Here is a 15,845-nt window from a genome sequence, read left to right as displayed (position 1 = left end):
TAAGGTTCTTGTGCGCAGTGGGGCGTTGCGTTCCCTCTTTCGGGAGGCGTGCGTAAGAAGTTGTATAATGACAAAATGTATTAATGGATTGAGTGATTTGGATTAAAACCTAACAATATTATTTACACTTATTGTGATGTCTTTTGCCTAATAAGTGACATTGTAGATCTTTAAAGTTAAGATAAAGGGGCTACATTTATACTGCGGTTTTCTACCATAACGGTACTCAAAGCGCTTTCCCTGTTTTGCCTCATTCATACACACACACACACCAATGGTGGTGGAACAGACATGCAAGGCGCTTGCTTGCCTCAGGAAAAACTTGGGGTTCAGTGTCTTGCTCAACATTTCACATATGGACAGGAATATGGAGTCAAATTAGGGTCAATAATATTTTGCATCCGTAGAAAAAGTTTTGCATCCGTAAAAAAGTTTGTATTATCCAAAATATTTTTGACCAACACTTTTTACGGATGAAAAACAATTTCTACGGATGCAAGTCTTTTTCTACGAATACAAAAACTTTTTTTTTACCATTTTGGGGTAAGTCTCACCTTTATACATGAATATATCTGGTGGGGGTTTTCCAACTGTTGTGGCTAAAATTGAATTACATGCTAACATGTAAGTAAGGACGTAGGCCGAGGTCTGTGTTTCGTTATTAGAAAGTCAGTTGTTTGGGCTTTAACTGACCCAGAGAATGGCCATGGTACATTCCTCTGGTATAAAGTAGAGAGAGGATGGGTACTGCCAAAGTTTAGATAAATGTATCTTTGCATAGCACAAAGGAAACATTTAAACATAGCAAACACCTCTTAGGCAGAACTGTACATGCAAGCGCTGTATGGTGAATTCATCTTACAATCATGACAACTGGCTAAACATTTTGATAAACATAACATAATCAATTGATAACGTAGGAAACAGCAGACAAATAAAGGCTACATTATAATTTGCATATTGTCTGAGACACTGTCTGAGACAGACTGTCTCTGTCAGTCTCTCAGTCTCTCAGTCTCTCACTCTCAGTCTCTGTCTCTCAGTCTCTGTCTCTCAGTCTCTGTCTCTCAGTCTCTGTCTCTCAGTCTCTGTCTCTCAGTCTCTGTCTCTCAGTCTGTCAGTCTCTGTCTCTCAGTCTCTGTCTCTCAGTCTGTCAGTCTCTGTCTCTCAGTCTCTGTCTCTCAGTCTGTCAGTCTCTGTCTCTCAGTCTGTCAGTCTCTGTCTCTCAGTCTTTCAGTCTCTGCCTCTCAGTCTGTCTCTCAACTTAACGTTTATATTAGGTAAAGCTCCAAAAACTATTTAGCGCTCAAATTAATGCAAAGAACTTTCTCACGCTTGCATTACTTGAAGTCCCTATCTACACTCACATCTAACCGATACTAGGACATAGGTTTGGGCTGAGCCCCACATTTTTACAACGTCTGGATCCGCCCCTGCCTACCACCACAAATATAATCAAATTCTGGGGGGGACACTGACATCACATGGTCTGATTTCCCCAAAAAGATGATGTCAAAGAGTGGTGGATTGGTTTTGTGAAGAGCCACCTTGATGGAGATCTCATCATTAACACCTACACCCACCTCTGCAGTGAACATTTTACACTGGGTAGTTTTAGAAACATTCTCCAGAGACAACTGGGAATCAGTGACAATCCACTGTTACTGGTGAACGGGGCCAAACCGAGTATCCCCCGGCCTTAATACCCCTGTCCCGCTGACATCTGGTGCCATTGTCGTTGCCTTGTGTGCTTATGTTATAATTATAGTAGTCCAGAGTGACTAACTAGTAACTATCTTAGTAATTAATATTAGCTTATATTATCATTAACATTATATTCAAGTAAGCTAGCCAAAGTTACTGCATGTAGCCTAATGTTATATTGGTCTCGTTTTCTGAGCGGAGTGCATTCGGAAAGTAAAAGGACGCTCAAATTTATAAGGCTGTGTAAAGCCAATACTGCTAGGAACATCCATTTTTGTTGTAGAGGTATTTGACAGTTGAGAGAGGAGCAGCTTTCCAACAAGTGGGCATGGTTTCAGCAACCTCAGCGGACACTCCCCCAGCGTTTGAAATCTGAGAAAACTGCTAATTTTCTCAAGATTTGATAGCTTATTTTAGTTACTTGGCGACATAAATCACTCAAATTTGGCTGGGTGGTTAGGTAACAATTTTTTTTTTGTGGTGTGACAAATTCAGAACACATATTTTATTGTTACTTTACAGGGACGTTACAGGAAATTGTTGTTCATCTTTACGGCCACTGATTGACATCCCAACAAGGGGGAAGAAACTAGATTTAATAAACACTGTGTGTGACCGTGTGTGTGACCCAAGTCTGACCTGTAGTCTCTGATGTGGGAGAACCCCCAGATAATGTCTGCCTCCTCCTTCATGTCTGTGAGTTGGAACCTTGGATGCTTGAGGTTCTCTCGAACCTGATTCATGTCCGAGTACACCCTGAGACAGAAAGACAGGTAAGTGAGTGTGGGTCTTGGTTATGAAATACATAAGCAGGGATGGTATGAGGCAGAACATTGATGATTAATCATCTTACTTAAATACTTTGTCTTCAGGAACACTGTAGGAGAGGATTTCCACTGGAAACTTCTCTTGGTTCTCTTGTGAGATGGTCTGTAACGTTGAGGAATGACAGAAGAATGGGGATTGTGTAGGGGATAGAGCAAAATAATGACATGTGACAATGACATGTAAGGAATTCCAAAATGGGGATGTATTCATGTAAACATAAGTTCTTTCACTGCCTCTCCATGCAGCTCTCCTATCCTATCGTCTGGATGTGAGTGAAACTGTTAAATATGGCTAGGTTGGTTGTTTACCTCATAGTAAAGGTCGGAGGGCTCAGGGGTCACTGTATTGACCCCTTCAAGGTTAGCTGGTACCCACGGTAACAAACGGCATCTTCTCAGCAGAGGGTTGCTCTCACCATATGCGTAGTCACGTGTCACTTCGTCTGAAAGAGAACCAATGAAGATCTGATTTTTTGTGTTTGACTCATCTCATGACCTATTAAAATAATATACAAAACATTGTTTTATAATTTAGTGGCCAAGCAGCGAAGATGCGAAGCCACCTACTGTGTTTCTACCTTTTCTTCTTCTTCTTCTTCTTATTATTATTGGTGGCCAGCAGCAAAGCAGCGAGGTGTGAGCAAAAAATACTGTCTAAACTGAACAGTACAGTTGCTTTTCTTTGTTTGCCATCCACAATCTTTTTTACTTGGTTGTGTTTGTTTTTGTGTTATTATGAAAAGTTTGCACATGCTTTGAAGAAGGAAAAAGAAAACATTTAATTGTTTGTGTATTTGGAGTTATTTATATAATTTCCCTTGAAAGGACAACATTTTAAATGTTGTTAGTATAATCATCTATGTATACATTATTAATTTTTAAGGCCGGAATGTTTTGATATAGGTGTGTATCTATACATTAAAGTACAATGTTGTGACGTTTTTTATTTGTATTAGCTCTTCCACATTTTCGTGAAATTCCCGACGAGTCACTTTCACGAGCAAGCCGATTGATATGGGTCCCTATTTACTTAGCTAGTTTCTAACTAAATATTGTGTAGCTAGTACCTTCTGAATTTAGCCCTAAATTCAGAAGGCAATAGCTACACACTATTTTAAAGGGGTCATTGACTGCGAAACCGAGTTTACCTTGTCATAGTTGAATAACGACAGTTATTCAACTATGACCACCTCCACCTTTTTTGGCTCTGGTCTGTAGCTTTGTCACACCCCAAAATGTGCTGCACGCTGCTTTGTGTACTTCCACGGGAATTACAAAGAAGAAAGTTTGGAGGATTGGAGTTTTCAAGGACATTGAAAATGGATCACAGTCGTAAATGCAGTGTTCCAGGCTGTACAGGGAATGCTGACACTTTTCATAGTTTTTCCCAAGGATGTACTAACGCTTTTGCGCCCACTTCAGGCGTATTTGTTGCTTTTGTATGCTTTAACGTGCGCGTAAAAGCATGGCGAGGTATTAGAGGTGTTGAAATTAATCGAATAATCGATGCATCACAATGCGGACATGGACGATGCTGCATCGATGCAGTGGCCGACCATTATCGATTATAACACAATGATGTCGCTCATTAATTTTCCGGCCGCGGCATAGACATTCAAATGAAAAATAACATTCTCAGTAGTCTAAAGGCCGAATTATACTTCTCCGACTCCATTACGGACAGACGGACAGAGTCGGACGGATTGGTTGAATTTATAGTACTCGGAAGGCTGTGGGTTCTGAAAACAATTCACAGCCAGAAGAGTAGGTGGCGCAACGTTTTTTTGTAAGTCGTCGTCGAGTGTTTATTTATCTAGGTTATCGAGAAGTCGGAGCAAATGTACAAATTAGCCGTTTCATAAATAAAATACGCACATTTTCAGCAACTACACTGCCCATTTCTCGTCACATTTTAATTCAGATGCTGATTTACATGTACTGTTTAGCTGAAATATGAATTGTAAAAACTTACAGCAATAGCGGTCAAAGGATTCTGTTCGTCCTGTTTATCACGGCAACCCCGCCCCCGCCCGACGCAAGCGGTTCTTAATACGGACCAATCACAGCCAAGGGGTATCCGTAAACTGACGGACGAACAGATGGATAGTCACGAAAATCAGGAGGTGCACGTAGAGCTCTCCGAGGGGCTCGGAGAGGAAATTCCTCGTCGGAGAGGGCGTTCCCTGTGTCCGTCTATACGTAAAAACGGAGAAGTATAAATCGGCCTTAACCCGTTTCATCTAGACCTATGATAGACTGTTGTCTCATCTGGGTCTCATTTAACTGACGTCATTCGTCGCGATTCCCATACGTGCCACAGCAAAATGGCTGAGGGTGGTTGTGAGATCGTCCTTAAAAACGCTCCAAGCGTTTTAAAAGCTGAGATATGGAACTTCATTTCGGATTTTACCAACAGGCTGGGAAGCACAAACTGAAAACATTGCATGCGATATGCAAAGCCTGTCCCACCAAAATTAAATACGTTGGGAACACTACCAACTTTAGGAATCACATTAGCCGTTTCCATCCTGAGTTGCTAGCAACAACACCTGCCACGGAAAATGCTAACTCTGGGCCAGCAACTCCGAGGATTGATGCAACTCTGTTTTCAATACTACTAATAATGCTGTCTGTTGTGTTCAGACTTTGTTTATATCTCACTACTTGTATTTTTGGATGAAAACATATCCATATTAAGTAATATAGAAAACTGTATTATATTATATATAATGAACTATACAGTATCTTAATGCATTCTCTCAAGTCAAATATCCTATATGGCTTTAATAGAAAAATGTATTTGACGCATCAAGTAATGGAATCGAAGAGATGATAATCGTAATCGAATTGAGTCGGGAGATCAGTGAAGATTCACACCTCTACGAGGTATGTACAAACATGCCGCACTGAGGTAAAAGCGCAGACTGCCTGTGCGGGAACTGAAAATGGCAAATTGTGCCTTTCCGTGTCATGCATATGCATTCACGGGGGGGTCAATGGGAAAGTGGGAGTAACCCATAAAGAAATGGGACGGGATGCGTAAAGTGTGCCTAATTATGTATTCGTCGGTATGTACAAAAACCGCCCGTGAAAGCGCGCCTCTATTTTGCGGTGAAAATTATGTGCCTCTTAAAAGCAGGTTTAAACCAGGATGCAGGTTTTCTTCGCATATGCCTCCTGGTGAAATGGCAGCAGTAATCCGAGCAAGAAAAAGGATCACACTTTTTCAGTTGAGTGAACACAAAATAATTACTTGTTACAGATGAAGCAGCCATGCCATATCACAGTTACTGGAATTTGTAATTTTGGTCCAGATGGCATTTTTTGGTGTCGGTGTGGAATTTCGGGCTTGTATAATATTTAAATTCGCCATTACTTCATGAACAAGCACAGCAATTTCCTTATCACAAAATATTTGTTTTCGCTGTTTTGACTTTGGTGGCGGATCCACGATATAAAGAGAGAAGGAAGCCCATTCAATTGCACATTTAAATGCTCGCAATTTACGGTATAGTGGGCGGAGAAAGGCGTTGATTACCCGATGAACTGTAGGTTTGGTAAATACGATGTAAACTGAAGTATCACCGCGTGCGCTTTCTGCGGGTTGGAAATGGCGCTGATAACGTTACATTTGCAAATGTACGAGGGCCAGAGTTTTTCCTGTAGGCATACTTTTACGGATGAATTTACACAGAGTTTGATACATTTGACCCCAGGAGTGTGCAGTATGAGATCATGCAGTAATAAGACCATGCAGTAATGAGATAATGCAGTAATGAGTCCATGCGGTATGAGATCATGCCATAAACTCCTCATTCATTTAGGATGTGGCATGTTTCTTACAGAAACCCACTGTATTTTATATTCTGCATAACTACTGTATCTTGTATTCTGCATGCTGAAGATGTCCATCATTGAGAATGTTGTTGAGAAGCACATTGTCATATTTGCTGAAATAAACTTCAAATCCTGATAGCAACCAATAAATCTAAAGGTTTGACAGTAAAATTAAATCAATCTGACATTTGTGGGCATCGCAGGACTGTAATAAACACAAACAATCATTAAAGTTGGGCTGGCACTAATGATTGGACGGCATTAGGACTGATTGCAAAGATGGACAGGTTACTTGTCTGTCAACCTACCTACCTCTCGGCAGTAGTCAGGCTCATGTGTTTTGGAGGAGTGGCTTTGAAGGGAGGGGTGGGAAATTTTGGGTTGAATCATTTTGTTAAGATGGATTTCTATCAGAACGTAGGCCAAGGATGCTCAACAATGGAAAAGAGTTAACTTCGTTTATTAGACGAGCTGCTCGGATCACGTGACCGTCCACGACAGAGTGGTCAGCATGAGTGAAAAACAGGTCTCACAGACGTCCCTTATATATGGCTGGACAGTACAATTATAGTAACCACAAAACATGCCCTTAAACAGCGCAAACTCCACTAATAATGCACATTGGTAATGGCACACAGGTTATAGTCGTAACTCATTGTTTGTACTATTATCTGCATCTAGCTCTTTCCAAAGGTTGACCAGAGCACATTCCAATATCTATATGTGTATTGTCAGAGGCCCACTGCGTGACCTCTTGACCACAGCAAGAGACAACTAAACAAATCTGCCCCATCACCTTTCAACAACAAAAAATGCAAGGTGGCAAAACGTACCTATCCTGCCTTTAAGAGAGCAGAAGGAAGTTAGTTTTGGAACCTACTCACCAGTTTGTTGATGTTTGACTTTGTGAGACATAATAAACTCTTTGCATTCAGGCCCAGCTACCTTCCAGTTCTGTCTTTTTTAACTTTGAAGATTTGAAAAAGACTTTGATAAAAATACACTACAGGTAGACCTACAATACTTCTACAGAGTAAGTGATGCTATGATCTAGTTTGATAAGATGACATGGCACTTGCTTCTATACTCTTTGGTTTGGTCCAAATAAGAAACTACTGCACCTCCAGATATGGAAAGAACAACACATCAAACTGCAACTGTCTACCACACACAAATATGTTTTCATCAAAAGTACTTTAAATTAACTGACTATGTGAATGCAAAAAGAACAGAGTGTCTTTTCTGTTGGCTCACATTAAGAGGACTGAGTTTAGTTCATTTGAAAATGACTATATGTAAAAACACCTTAAAACTAGTATAACAGGGAGTGGAAAGAGGATAAAGAATGTATGTTTAAATGGTCAAGTTTAAACTTTTGTATAGTTGCATCTGCAGATTTTCCTGAGGAAGCGCACCTGTGAAAGAGTAGCGGAAGGGCTTCTCCAAGCTAAACTGTACGTGACCCTTGCAAAAGGAAGTTGAGGTGAGACTGACACACAAGTTTCACAAGGGATGTAAACTAAAAGTCTGACCAACTTGCTACCCTGCCGGTTCAAAATGATACGAGCTCTGACCTTGATCATTCAAAAGGTACACACACTTGCCTTGTCCCTGCAAGTAAGGCTACCCCAATCTTATCCACTTTCGGCCCCGTAACCAGCACAGGCCTTGGCCAAGGCCGTCGCTGGAAAACAACTCCCCTGGAGAGCGCTGACGCAAGACTATCTTGCTCCTCCCTCCCCCCCCCCCCCCCACCGACATCTGTGGTTTGGTCTCTGCCCGGGTCATGACCAAGGATGTCTCCTGGCCAACACAATCTGCATAGAGAAAACCGGACTGATTGTGGCCTAGGTCGCGGGCGCCAACCCAGACCTACTCACACATTAACTTTCACCTACTACAGATATCACCACCCCCCCACCCCCATCCAAGGCCTTCGCCTGCTTGTTTCCCCAGGGTGGCTGGCGGGTCTGTGTCCAGCGCCTACCATGGCTGCAGGTCCAGATGCTGCTTGTCTACCCCCCCCCCCCCACTCCCCGTTGCAAGTCACGTGTTTTTGTAAATGTTGTTGTGCTTATGTGCTGAGGTTTTTGTCTGTTCCCACACTGTACTCCTCTGGGAGCATTGTCTGGGTGTTGCCTTTTTCTCTCCTCCTCTCTCCTCATGTTATGCTGTAACTTTCTAGTTGGCGCCGAAAATGGCTGCCTAGGTAGGCTCTCCTGCCAAAGTAAATTCCTTGTCTGTGCAAACTTTCATGGCGAATAAAAACCAATTCTGATTCTGATTCGATTTGATCTCTGATGTGCTAGTCCAGACGTTGAAAATTGGAAAAACACAATGGCGCAATTCCTAAAGGCAAATGGCCAGGCTTAATGCATTAACTTAAGTACCCACGATTAAGCCAGCTAAACCAAGGGAGTGGGGGGTGTTACCTTACATACAGTATGTATAAGTTCCAAAGAAGAGTAGCTAGGTGAAAGAGGAGGTGCACACTGCACACAATCGTCAGACAATGTAAAATACGGTAAGACCCACAATAATAAAACAGTGTGCATGTGTAACAGGTACCTCCCTCCTGCAGATCATGAAGGGGCCAGAGCACGGTGAAAGCCAGCTGGCTTTGGGTGTAGAAGAACGGAGCCATGCAGCAGCTGGGCTGGTCCGAGTGCTGCACCTGGGAGCCAAACTCGTCCATGATGTACCATACTGGCACCTTCTCTTCCGCAGACTGGCCGATGACGAGGCATGGGGAACAGAAGCATGGGGTGGGGGGTTAAGAAAAATTGCAGCAGGGTGGGGAAGGATGAGGGGGAAAGGAACAAGGTGGGAGCCTGGTAAGAGTCAGGGATGTAAAAAAGATAGCAGCAGGGTGAGATAGGAAAGAATGTGGACCAACTGCCAGGAGGATAATAGAGGAATTGCAAGAGAAATGGAAGAAGCAGGGTAATGATTGATAATGGAGGCAAAATAAAATAATCCAATCATAAAGACAGCAGTGGAATTGTTTTTGTTGTTCTATTTTTTATCATGCTACATTATATATTGCTCCCGATGGGAAGGCCGGCGCCTTGCATGGCAGCTCCACCGCCGTTGGTATGTGTGAGTATGAATGGGTGAATGAGAGTCAAAAATTGAGAAGCGCTTTGAGTGCCGCTAAGGTAGAAAACAAGCTATATAAATGCAGTCCATTTACCATTTATATGTATACTGTATGCATATGTATGTGTAGGGATGAGTGTGTAATGTGTGTGTGCGGGACACACACACACATTACACACACATTCCCCTTGTGCATACCCCTTGGGCCAGCTGATAGGTCTGGCTGTACTTCCACATGCAGTCCATGACCAGATCCACAGTGTCGGGGTCTGGAGCTTCTCCGTGGAAAGGAACCCCCATGAGAGATGCCATCCTGTGCAGCAGACCAGGAATCTGCTCTAGCTGCTGCCTGCCATGCTCCACACGGTACGTCCATGCATGGTCCACCAAGAACACACTGGAGGAAGGGAGGGTAGATAAGAATAGAATGTTAGTGAGTCAAGAAGGCGAATTATGAAAAGGATTTAAATTTAAGAATAACTTAAAGGTCCCATGGCATGAAAATGTCACTTTATTAGGTTTTTTTTAATTAATGAGTTCCCCTAGCCAAATCATGGAATTTGCTTTACATCATATTTAAAGGAAACAAAATGATATTGTTGCAGTGTTGAAGTTTTGCATAGCATATTGACAATTAGCTTGCCGGCTATGTGAAAGCTCCTGTGCATCGATACAATCCTGTCTCGGAGGCAGGGCCGTTGCTAGGAATTCTGGGACCCCTGAAAGAATATTGGTGTGGGCCCGCCCCCCGCCTTTTCATCGCCAAAGATCAATTTTACACCTGCTGGACCACTACAGATGCTACACATGCTGGACAACTACAGGCTCTGCAGTGACCATTTCACGGCGGATAGTTTTAACATGGACCATAGACGGACAGGTTTCACGGACACACGGCTTCTCTTGCAGCGCGGAGCCGTACCGAGCATCGCCCTCCCGGCCGTTCCTCCTCCGGTCGCACCTGGACAATCCACCGCCGCCAGCAGTTCATCACTCAGTTCTGTGTGCTTGTTATAATTTGATACGCAGATTTTCTATACACGTGTGAGGTTGTCTTTTGCTGTGGTCAAGAGGTCACGGAGCAGGCCTTGGACAATACACATATAGATCAAGGAATGTGCTCTGGTCAACTTAGGTTAAGTGCAAGATGCAGAGAATAGCACAAGCAATGATTGATGACCGCATCACCTGTGTGTTGTTTCTTCTGTGCATCAAGTTGTGGAATGTGTACCGTTAAGGAGATGTTGTGGTGGTAACTATATTTGTACATTCCAGCCATATATAAAGGACTTCTGAGAGACATGTTTTCTCACTCATGCCAACCACTCTGCCTGTCGTGGTGATGTGATCCGAGCAGCTCGACTTAATAAACAAAGTCAACTCTTTTCATTGTGGTGCTTTCCTTGGCATACATAAATAATTATAACATAATTATACTAGGTAACTTTTCCAGAGGTATCTCTGCTATGAGTTAGTGCAAACCGCTAACTTGATATTAGGCCTTTGCCTGTGGCTTTTCTGCAGCTGTCTGGTCATTTTAGGTAGCTATCTATCTCCCAGAAGTTAACAAACTACTAAACAAATCGTCTACTATAGGTAATCAAGCGGTAATCCTTTCTAAAATCATGACAATACTTCTGAATTAATTGCCTCAGGAACAAATAGCCCACAGTTGTGTCAAGAACCACACCAATACGATGGACACTCCACATATTGTGTTCAAAGCTCTTGCTTTACAATTAGACTGCTAGTGAGTCCAGTGTCCTTTATAGGGTATGCCATTAGATTTGCACTTATACATTTACAAAAGGTCAGATGGCGGAGCGGTTAGGGAATCGGGCTATTAATCAGAAGGTTGCTGGTTCGCGGCCATGCAAATTATGTTGTGTCCTTGGGCATGGCACTTCACCCTACTTGCCTTGGGGGAATGTCCTTGTACTTACTGTAAGTCGCTCTGGATAAGAGTGTCTGCTAAATGACAATGTAAATAACCAGTCTGCCAGAAGTAACACTTTTTAACCAAGGGAGAACATTTCTCAACTTTTTTTCCAATAGGGAAGAATGGTCACTAGATTATAGATGAGAGTTACAACTGGTGTATACTGAATACCAAATTTAATTTGGCATTACCGTTCATGTTTGTCTAACTTTCTACTCAAATTCTCTCCCAGTGTAGGCTACCTAAACTTTTTTTTTGCTAGTATGTTTAAGTAGTATACCTTTCTCAAATATAAGTATTTGCTGAACTCACGATGCAACCCTTTCTACAAACCATCTTAAGGGGTTCCTTTAGCCTGACATTAGTTAACTTCACGTACGTCTACAAACTTGTTGGAGTGCAGTTAAAGAATCAGATCTTCCATCACCCACCACTTTTTTTTTTTACAAAAAAGGCAGCTGATCTTATGGACAGTAGCACCCCCACCTGGTAGGATCAGAGACTTGCAGGCCACTCTCACGGGTCACGACAACTTTACAGGTGATCACGGATCCAGGGTTTGACTTTTTCTTCTCCTGATCTTCAGCTCCATCCATCTCCTCCTCCTCTTTGTCTTCTACTTGTATGATTCCAAATACTTCCCCTGCGTCATACACCTGGACCCAGAGAGTAGTGAACTGCTGATCAGTAGGAGTGACAGTCTGCCGTACTATCCCATCTGCACAACTGCTCGTTTTGTTTTGATGCTGTCTGGGGCACTGCAGTTACACCAGAGCCATAAGTGAGCTAATAACTGGTTGGGCTATATGTAATTACTAGACCTGGTATGTCGAACTTGTATCTCAGAAATAAAACTCCCATTACACCAGATATTTTGTATACTGTAAAAATCATCAGGCAAAGAGCTACTGTTTCCTGAACAAATATATGACATTGAATACTGGACATTAGCTAGCATAACCTTATGTTGGCATAACATTTTAAATTCAGACCTCGTTTGCTAGTTTGTAGAACAAACTCTTCCAATATATCGGGGGGATTCGTGAGGACTGTAGAGCGGCAGAATGCAAAGCCAAAAAGGTATTAAACTCGTCATCCTCTGTCTCATTTCCATTGATGAGGAGTGTGTTTGTTGCAGTTAGTCCCTGCTCCATCTTTCACGTGTTCTCAAACTGTCGCCGGATAGAACATCCGGATATGACGTACCCGGATATAGCGTGCATGGTGTAGACATTAGGTACGTTCGACATGGACTGCGGCGGCATGAAACTACCCTAGAGAGTAGCCGCTTGCAGTCGGGGAGGAGTTGAAACGGCTCTGTGAAGTCGGACATTCCAGCTTCTCGTGGTTTGCTGCATTGACGTTAGTCATGGCCGATCAAGCGCTGTTTGCTTACTTTACTTTATTTATAATTAAACTTAGTCATTCCGTTAGTGAAGAGGCGGACTAAAACCCTTTCTTCAACACATTTTTAATTCAATTAAATTGTTTGGTCCGGATTTGAGCGTTGGCGAAACTGAAGGTGTCAGTATAATTACAAAACACGCGTCAAAGTTGTCGTGTGTGAGTCTGGCCAATCATGAAATAGCTGTGTCGTCATTAGAACACTTGCAGTTGCTCTAGATATATATAAAGGGTAGATGTCTCGTCCGCGTTGCCGGACAACGGAGTCGAAAGTCCGTACATGGCGGCCATCTTCCTACAGTCAACTCGCTCACCCATAACATTAGGTGCGTTCGACTGCATGCCGCGCCGGCGTCGTCTGCAGACGCTGCAGGCGGCTGTCGGCGCCGCCGGTGCTGCATGAAGTCGAACACACCTATGGTGTTGAGGCTTTGGATCAACGTCAGAGATGTGGGAGTCAGGTGGCTGAGCGGTTAGGGAGTCGGGCTAGTAATCTGAAGGTTGCCAGTTCGATTCCCGGCCATGCTAAATGACGTTGTGTCCTTGGGCAAGGCACTTCACCCTACTTGCCTCGGGGGAATGTCCCTGTACTTACTGTAAGTCGCTCTGGATAAGAGCGTCTGCTAAATGACTAAATGTAATGTCGTTATGCCACTGCATACTTGAATAATTATGTTTTTTGTTATTTTATAGAATAGAAGTATGCAGTGGCTTAACGACATCTCTGACATTGATAACAAACCAAACCGTTTAAAAATTGAACAAGTTATGGTCATTTAATAAGTACATGTAGCATCAACACAATGTTATGGGTGAGCGAGTTGACTGTAGCAAGATGGCCGCCATGTGCGGACGTTCTAGACTTCGCCGTAAGACATTTAGTCTTTATATATATATCTATGGGCTACACAGCCGGCAGTTCTTGAATCGATCTCACGGTAGTTTGATGGCTACGTCTCAGTGACCTAGCCTCGGCGCCGTCTCAAGTCGGACAAAAAGTCTAACCAGAATTCACTGTTTCAAGTCAGCCGGCTGCAGCGCTGCATGAAGTAAGTCCATGTCGAATGCACCTAATATATACATCTATGGGGAGAACTGCCACTCTCGGGAAACTTCCGGGTTCTGAACTGGTTGCAGTTCCATGTGAGGGCGCTAACGAGCAAGTACAGAATGAACGGAGGTCTATGGAGCTATACCCCTCAAAATCCACTTTTCTCGGGATATAATTTTTTGTTTAGTAATTTGAATTCTGAATTCGAAAGGGGAGGCAAAAAACATACACACTGCTGGCTGTTAGATTTTTTTTAAAGTCGCCTTTCTGTTCTAAAAAGCCTTTGAAAATGTAATTGACGTCATACACATGGTACGACCAGAGCTACTGCTTTATGGCAAGCTCTGGTCCCTTCCTTTTTTCTCTCAAGGCATCGACAACACAGCTAACAAGTTACACCGTGTCCTAACTGGATGCGAGCGTACGACTGTCGCGTAGCATCGACGCTCTCTGTCCACACTGAATCCGTCAAATTCACTTCTATTACGACATGTACACTAACCACATTAGTATGACTTCATGTGCTACAGAGCTTTCAACGCGAGCGACTACAAAAAAATAGAAACAGGGCGTCCGACAAAAAGCTCAGCCAAAACGTTGCGCTACGTCGTGCAGTAACGCGTCGCTCGCGTCCAGTTACAGTGCGTTCACACTGCAGCGGAGCGGGCGGCGTCGGCTTCCAATTCATTTTCAATTAAACCAGGCGTTGACGCTCGCGTAGGGCATTGTGGGAAGGCGAGCGGAGAGGAGCGTTGCAAGTTGGATTTTCTCAACGTTATGTAAATGAGGAGCGTGAAAACGCTAGCGTTGGCCAATCGGATTGGTTTCTTGTTTATTGTAACGTCATGATAAACATTTCTAGGTTTCACAATTTCAAGATGGAGGAGAAACTTTTCGTATGTGTCTGCACACCCAGTTCTGTTCAGAACAAAGTTACTTATGTGACGAGCCTGAATTTAAAGATTACATTAAACTAACTAGAGAGGGTACAATTTCTGGGGAAATTGTAGGGTGTGCTTGCTTGCGTCGGTTGCACAGGGGTCCGTTTTTGAATGACATTTTTACAACTGATATTTCTGTATATTTTATATAAAAATGAATACTTATTATTTATAAAGATTACATAGATTTAAAAGCATTTTTTTTGCAGCTCATTTACAACTGAAAATACGAGTGAAGTGTAGAATGAAATAGATGTCTTCTCATTTCCCCTGCAAGAGGCAGCCTCAACGTTGAATCAAAACGAATACATTTGGCAGACCGGTGTAAAAATTTACCTAATCTCTATGACTTAAACGTCATCTTAAGTTTTTCCCTTCTCATGATATTTTCATGCATTTAGCCTACTCATTGCATTCATTCATTAATAAAGAACCCCCTTTGAAGATTATTCTACGACGTTACCCGGCAGTAGAAGATGGAATCGCGATTCAAACAGTACCATCTGCTAACTGAAAATATGCCCCCCAAAACGTAAATAAGCTTGACATTTATTTAGTGGAAAATCGCTCATTCATAAAAAGCTCACTGGTAGCGATCATTGTCAGTATCGCAAAATGCGATATAGCCCTGTGTGGAGAAGCCCCGGTAAATTGTACTACTACGGTACAGTACTAGACTACTGCTGTGTTCGTCTTGGTAGCGATTGCGTTGGTTGAATTTGAATTAACGTTCCGTTGTACGGTTTAGGCTGAAATTAATTATTTTCATGAACAGATTGACAAAGTTTAGGCTGTGGCAATGAAGTTCAGGTTAGTAGTTAGACTTTTGATTTAAGTAAGGGGAGTGCCGAACATGTTCTGTCGCCGTTTGACTTCCTAAACAGCTGTGTATATGTTTTTGTAGTGTCTCGCGTAGGCTACAACGTTGCAGTGAGCTACACTAGTTTGAAACCACAGGTAATGATAATTTCACCCACAAATCGTTTACTTGTAATCTAATGTCATAATAAATCCTACAACGAAAATTTATTTGTGAGGAATGT

The 15,845-nt window shown here is 42.6% G+C and overlaps 1 protein-coding gene across 1 annotated transcript in view; it reads right to left on the bottom strand.

Moving 5' to 3' along the window:
- Nucleotides 1-12,564, bottom strand: part of ttll12 (tubulin tyrosine ligase-like family, member 12) — a 37,333-nt gene extending 24,769 nt beyond the window's left edge. Inside the window, exons 1-7 of the mRNA XM_067254028.1 lie at nucleotides 12,399-12,564; nucleotides 11,893-12,062; nucleotides 9,666-9,864; nucleotides 8,937-9,096; nucleotides 2,841-2,974; nucleotides 2,558-2,634; nucleotides 2,344-2,460 (exon numbers count right to left, since the gene is read on the bottom strand). Of these exons, the coding sequence (XP_067110129.1) occupies nucleotides 2,344-2,460; nucleotides 2,558-2,634; nucleotides 2,841-2,974; nucleotides 8,937-9,096; nucleotides 9,666-9,864; nucleotides 11,893-12,062; nucleotides 12,399-12,560 (1,019 nt within the window). The 5' untranslated portion in view covers nucleotides 12,561-12,564. The remainder of the gene's footprint in view (nucleotides 1-2,343; nucleotides 2,461-2,557; nucleotides 2,635-2,840; nucleotides 2,975-8,936; nucleotides 9,097-9,665; nucleotides 9,865-11,892; nucleotides 12,063-12,398) is intronic.
- Between the last annotated feature and the right edge of the window lie 3,281 nt (nucleotides 12,565-15,845).

This window comes from Osmerus mordax, chromosome 17, assembly GCF_038355195.1.
Source record: "Osmerus mordax isolate fOsmMor3 chromosome 17, fOsmMor3.pri, whole genome shotgun sequence".
NCBI classification, from domain to species: Eukaryota; Metazoa; Chordata; class Actinopteri; order Osmeriformes; family Osmeridae; genus Osmerus; species Osmerus mordax.
This window is presented reverse-complemented; position numbering and strand designations above follow the sequence as displayed.